Raw genomic sequence first — 7,043 nt, forward strand, 5'->3', positions numbered from 1 at the left:
TCAGGAATGCCAGTTCCTATTTGTACATCTTTTCATCCATTCTCCTTTCTCTGAAAAAGCATTGTCTGTTATCCTAAAAAAGGTCTCTAGCTACCACAAATCATTTGTCTTGGTTACTAACCTAGAGGTTGGTCGTTCAAACCCACCCAGTGGTGTCATAGAAGAAAGGCCTGGTGATCTGTTTCCATAAAATCACAGCCAAGAAAAACCTACAGAGCAGTTATACTCTGTAACAATGGGGTGGCCGTGAGTAAGATTCAACTCAAAAGCAACAGATCTGATTTTTGGTTTGTTATCCCAAAGGCTGTCTAAGCACCCACATGGATCATTGTTATCAACGTGTAATGAGACTGAAGCAGTTAACACAGTTTATATAGAGCTACTTCCTTGCTTGACAATAGTCTTGGAGAGGTAGTATTTGAAGGAGAGACAACAGGACAGTAGTGTTATCACATATATATACTGAGTTGTTTAGTTTGCATCTCTTCATTTGTATGTGTACCTATTAGAAACAAAATATTATAATTTAGTAGGGAGGAAACCATTGCCTCCTCCTCACCTAGTGGATGAAGTCAAGCTTCTTAGCAGAGCATATAAGGTGCTCCCCTACCCTGTGTCAACATGCTCTGCAGCTTCCTCTCTCCATATACCCTGGTTGAACTGATTTTATTTCCATACCAATTGTCTGCTCTTTCCTTTGATTGTTCTATGTCCTGTGATGACTTGTGCTGTTCCAACCTAATTAAGCAGAGACCTGCATTTCCCAGAACCTTGTTCCCTATATGGTTTTCGGTTAGAGATGGCCCGAAGAGGAACTTGTGACAGATTTGGAAAGCAGAAGTGCAGCTGCAGTCACTACTCTGTGAAGGTGTTTCCAGGCAGATAGGGTGATGGACAGACACAGAGTACTGACAGGTTCCAGCTTGGCTTCATCCTTTTCTTCCCTGTGCCAGGCTCTTCCTCCTGACACTGGCACTGCTGACCCACAGTGGCCACAGATTTACCACCAAATCCCTGGCTAAGGACCCTCAGAGGTAGTAGCTATCCAGAGGCAACAGTGACTATAGACCTCTTCACTACTTCCACCTTAGCAGCTCCACTTCAGTGGTTGGACTTTCTTGCCGTCTCAGATTTCCCTGAAAGCTCCAACTTGTTCACTTATGCTAATCTTCAGAAACGTTAGCTTAGTTGTCCCTTCTCTGATACTCTAACTCCCCTTCTAGACTCTCACTTCCCTAGCTCTTCTCACAATTCTAATAGAGGTTCTGGTTCCCTCACTGAACCCTCGTGATTCATTCCTTTGGCTTATAATGTAGGCATCCTTCCCTAAATCCCAATCTGGGTTAAATTTTTATCCTCCATACTCCCATAGCATCCGGTGGCTAACTCTATCATGACACCTATTACACTGCTGTATAATTGAATACTTATTTGTCTGTCTGTCTTATTAAATTGTAAGCTCCTTGAGGCCAGGGTCTGAGTCTTAGTCATCTCTGAACCACAAGCACCCAAAGCAGCACTTGCCACATATTAAAAAAAAAAAAAAAATGCTGTCAAGTTGAATCCAACTCATAGGGACCTTACAGTACAGAGTAGAGCTGTCCCACTGAATTTCCAAGGAGTGTCTGGTGGATTTGAACTGCTGACCTTTTGGTTAGCAGCTGTAGCACCTAACCACTGTGCCACCAGGGCTCATATTAAGTGCTTGATATATGTTCATTGAACAGATGGCATTCTATACAGAGAGAAAGGTCTCCATGGCACTCACCATCCTCTTGAGTTAATGGCCACTCTGTTCAATCTAGGAGAGTCCTGGAAAGAGGAGAGTTCGGTTAGGAAAGAGGATGAGAAGCTTCACTTCTCCTTGGACTAGCCTAGGAACAGCAAATGGAGCTGTTTTGAGAAACAATTGAGCTACTGTTCATGGTCACTCTTTGTAAATTGTAAAAGTCCTTTATTAAGATAAGGGCTAATGATGACCACAGCATAAACTTCCTCTTGCTCCTTTGTTTATTTTTTATTTAGTTATGTTTCTAGTGGGCAAAAGAAAATGCTGGGCTAAAGGAAGGACCACCCCACAGCCTCACATCCCACTTATTTATTATCAAGTTGCACATTTTATATTGAGTCCCTGCTTCTTAATCTGTAACATTTTACTTATAAAGTTGTTTTGAGGATGAAATGAGAAAGCATTTCAAAAGCCCTTGTCTAAAGGTAAGCACAGACTGAATGGCTGTCATTCCTATTTGTCCCTCACATTCAGCAGTTCAAATGACTTTGCTAAAAATCCAAAGGAAGAGGGAAGTCTCAATGTGGAAAGCAAACTGTAAATGTGCTCCTTAAGCAGAAAAATCAAACCAAACCAAACCCATTGCTGTGGAGTCGATTCCAACTCATAGAGACCCTTTAGGAAAGAGTAGAACTTCCCTACAGGGTTTCCAAGGCTGCAATCTTTATGGAAGTGGACTACCACACCTTTGTCCCATGGAAAGGCTGGTGGGTTCCAACTGCTGACCTTTCAATTAGCAGTTGAACACTTTAACCACTGTGCAACCAGGGTTCCCTTAAGCAGCAAAAGGGTGGTCTAATTGAATGGGCTTATTGCTCCTGCAGGCCTTTGGGTAAGGTCTAACTTAACCTAAAGCTTCAGGAACTCCTTCTGTTCCTTCGACTCTTCAAGAGGGAGTAGTACCTTGGGAAATAATCTCTTGAAGAATTAATTACTGCAATCAGAAGAGAAGGAATAAATACTCTGCCAAACATCTCAAATCCCAAATTTGATTTCCAATATGGTCCTCTGATGATAATACTAATTTATTGAAACATCTCAGCGCCTAAAATGTTATATTCAAATTATGCAATTACAAGTACTGACTGTGGGAAGCTATGAATGTTCAACAGAGCACATAGCTGAAAATAATATTCGGGATTCATAATTAAATTGAGATATTATTAAAAGTAAGTTTTGGAGTGTAAGTAGTTTTCCCTAAAAGATAGATTGGAGCAAGTATAACTTCAAAAAAGCAAAATATTTCATAAATGCATTTAGGATTTCTGAACATGAATATTAGAAACCTCAGAATCAAGATATACTACATGGAGAAGTTTGATGTCATTTGGCCAGATTGGAAGATGATGGAAGACGTTTGGTTTATCACATATTCTAGTAGTTACTAAAAGAATTAATATAGACCAAAATTCAATTAACATTAAAATGTTATCTGTATTTTTACAAGAAAAAATGTTGAGGCTTTCAAAACAATTTATGATAATGTTAACACATTTTATCTTTGCAGCCTAACAGTGTCTTATGGTCATTTGTCTTAGTCATCTACTGCTGCTATAATAGAAATACCACAAGTGGAAAACTTTAACAAAGAGAAATTTATTCTCTCACAGTCTAGGAGGCTAGAAGTCCAAATTCAGGTCACCAGCTCCAGGGGAAGGCTTTCTTTCTTTGGCAGCTCTGGGGAAAGTCCTTGTTATCAATCTTCCCCGGTCAAGGAGCTTCTGGATGCAGGGACCCCGGGTCCAAAGGACTTGCTATTTTCCTGGCTCTTCTTTCTTAGTGGTATGTGGTCCCCTGTCTCTCTGCTCACTTCTCTCTTTTATACCTCAAAAGAGATTGGCTTAAGACACAACCTAATCTTGCAGATTGAGTACTGCTTCATTAACATAACTGCCACTAATCCCATCTCATTGACATCATAGAGATAGGATTTACAACATATAGGAAAATCACATCAGATGACAAAATGGTGAACATTCACACAATACTGGGAATCATGGCCTAGCCAAGTTGACAGATATTTTTGGAGGACACAATTTCATCCATGACATCATCGTTATGAAAATCAACCTTACTTCCTGCAAAAATAAGCAAAGATTGATGAATAAAGCATAGGCTTCTAAGAGTCCTTCTTTCTGACGTCTGTATTTAAGAAATTACTAAGAATCCTTCTTTCTGACATCTGCATTTAAAAAATTCCTAAAAGTCCTTCTTTCTGACATCTCTATTTCAGAAATTTCCCAGTCTATAAGAAAGTCAAGAATATTTCTTAAGTAACCAAAATTTTCTATAAAGCATTTGCATTACTAAAGTGATAGAATAGGGAAAGGGAGGCCTAATCTTTATCCTCAGAGAGTTTACCACGTGGACATGAAAGGTTGCAAAGGTTTCAGAATTGATGAGTCGCTTTCCATTATGTGCCTCTGCTGGGCTGGTCCCCAAGTTCCCCAGCAAAACATTGTGCACATGTGACCAAAGCCCATGAAAACAAGAATTGATTCAGTTCAATTTCTTCTTTACAAGTAGGATCCTTTCTCCATCTTTCTCCTCAAGGGAACAGCCCCCACTTCACCCCTTGTTCTTTCTAATTGTTATTTATTTCTGTGAGTATGAGTTTGAGTTTTCCTCTCCCATTTTCCTCAAAGTTTCCATTTTTCAGGTATTCATTGAATGTGATCAGAGAGATTTTTATGGGAAAGGCACTATGTAGGCACAGTGTGATACAAAGATGAATAAGACATTGTCTCTCACACATGAAGTTTATAGTCTATTTGAAGAACCAACACCTGTGTATAAAGTAGAGGCCAGGAAAAGTTGGTTGGGGGGTAGTAAGTGGAAGGAAGATGCTAGATATTTTGAGTCTGAGATGCTAGTGGAGCATCAAAAAACATACTCCACTGGTAACAAGAAATAAAGGAGTTGAAGTTAGGAGGAATGATAAGGTTGAAAATAAGTCTGAGAACAATCTATAGAGAGATGATAATGGAAGTTGTGAGGATAGGTAATATTATAGCAGAATTCTTCAACCATGGCACTATTGAAGTTTTGGGTCAGACAATTCTTTCTTGTGGGGTGCTGTCCTGTGCATTGCAGATGTTTAGCAGCATCCCTGGCCTCTACACTCAAGATGTCAGTAGTATTCACTGGCCACTTATGATAACAAAAATGTCTCCATATGTTGCCAAATGGCCCCAAGGGGCAAAATTGCCCCCAGTTGAGATAGATTAGAGTGACTCTGGATTACAGAGACTGAGAGAGGTTGTGTAGGATGAAAAGAAGAAGACAAAGGACAAAATTTGGTGAAATATGTTTATGGGATGGGAAGAAGAGCAGAAGAAAAAAGGAGATAGAGAAGAGACATTCACTGAGGGAGTAAATGCTATCCTAAAACTCTGAGAAAGGGAAAGGACTTCAGTTTTGTGTATAAAGTTAATCTTGTTGGATAGCTAGTATGTGCACAAACATACCCATACATGTGGGCACCGTCTGTATGAATACACACAGGGAGAATTTATATACAGACAAAAAGTAGATGTTGAGTGAAGGAAAGAATATTTTCCTAAACGCTTTCTTTATTCATTCCTCTTATTTAATAAAATAGTCCAATTTTATCAAATGATTGCAAACTTCAGATTAATTCTTTTTGAAAAGGGATATTTAAGTCAAAACCAACAAAATTGGAAGTAACTATAACTCTGCTTCCTTCTCCCCCTCCTTGCCAAACTCATGCTCTATAATTTAGGCCTCTGGTATATTCAAGCTATCTCAAGAAATATGTAGATAAACTCAGTTATACATGACTTGCAATGATTGGGAAGACATACTGTGTTTCCTCTACTGATGTTCTTTACAAGTTAAAGCGAGAAAAATCCTCTTTGATTTAAGACAATGAGTGAAATTTTAAATTGCTAATTGTGCTAATTTGGGAATCAGCAAGACTTGGAAGAGAGTTTTGTTTTGTTTATTGGATGTGTCTTCCCCAGAACCCCAGAAATTGCCTACTTTGGTGGCTTTGATCTGGAAGTCTTAACCTATTGGATTTACTTAAGTGTCTGTTATACTTACTAGAAGAATGTCCTTCCTGAGTTAGCCCCTGCCTCTGCCTCTAGAGAGAAACAGCATCTAGGATTCTCTACCAAAAAAAAATCTTAGGGTTGGGGAGCATTGCCTAACTATGTGCAGGAAACAGGCTTAGGGTAGAAGAGTCAGGGCGGAAGATAGTCCCTGTGACAATCATTCTCAATGCCTTGCGAAACCAGGGATAAAACATGCCGTATATAACGGGATTGAAGGTTGAATTGAAATAAGCCAGCCAGAAGAAGGCATGGGACAAATTTTCAGGGGTTGCAAAATTAATGAAAGGGTCTATGACAATCATGACAAAGAAAGGTAACCAGCACAACAGAAAAACTCCCATGACTATGCTTAATGTCTTGGTGGCCTTGCTTTCTTTTTTGGATGAGTCCTTTATTTTGCTTTCTGACCCAAACTGTTTCATCTTAGGCCCTGTGCCAATTTGCTTAGCATGCTTCCTGGCTACTGTGAAAATGTGTATGTAAATGCCCACCATTACTGTGCCAGGGAGAAAGAACGCTATAGAGGAGGCCAGAATTCCCCAGAGCTTGTTAAATATCAACATACATGAACCTGTGCAGTCGATGGCTGCAATAAAATCTTCTGCACCAATTATGTTTAATTCTGAGAATACCAAGCCAAAGGCAAAAAAGGTAGGGAAGGACCAACTGATAAGTAGAAAGACCTCTATGACAGGGATGGTAATTTTGGTGACATAATGCAGTGGGTCACAAACAGCATAGTAGCGGTCAACTGAGATGAAGCAGAGATGAAAAATGGAGGTGGTGCAGAGCATGATGTCTCAGCAGCTGTGGACTTTGCAAAAGAGGTCTCCAAAGTACCAGCAGGACTCAATGGACCTGATCATACTGAAGGGCATGACCACACAGCTCAGCAAAAAGTCGGTGGTGGCCATAGAGAGGATCAGGAAGTTGGTGGGGGAGTGGAGTTGCTTGAAGTGGGCAATGGAAATGATGACGGCCATGTTGTTGCCTAGCATGGTCATCACTATAGCCCCAGTCATGACCACGTACATGGCAAAGGCACTCAACACAGACCTCACATTTTTAGGGCATGAATTGTTAACAAAAGCAAAGCAAAATTGTACTTCTAGTGATTTCCAAGGATCAGGTGAATTCATAGTCTTTGTCCCCTGGGTACAATGAGGCTTTTTCAAAAA

General features: G+C 40.0%; 1 protein-coding gene across 1 annotated transcript; it reads right to left on the bottom strand.

Moving 5' to 3' along the window:
• Window positions 1-5,161: 5,161 nt before the first annotated feature.
• LOC101353100 (trace amine-associated receptor 4-like) lies at window positions 5,162-7,043 on the bottom strand. The gene is given in 1 exon segment (XM_012554962.2): window positions 5,162-7,043. A coding segment is annotated over 1 exon segment (1,047 nt). The 5' UTR covers window positions 7,005-7,043; the 3' UTR covers window positions 5,162-5,957.

Source organism: Trichechus manatus, unplaced genomic scaffold (genome assembly GCF_000243295.1).
Source record: "Trichechus manatus latirostris isolate Lorelei unplaced genomic scaffold, TriManLat1.0 scaffold00002, whole genome shotgun sequence".
Taxonomy (NCBI): domain Eukaryota; kingdom Metazoa; phylum Chordata; class Mammalia; order Sirenia; family Trichechidae; genus Trichechus; species Trichechus manatus.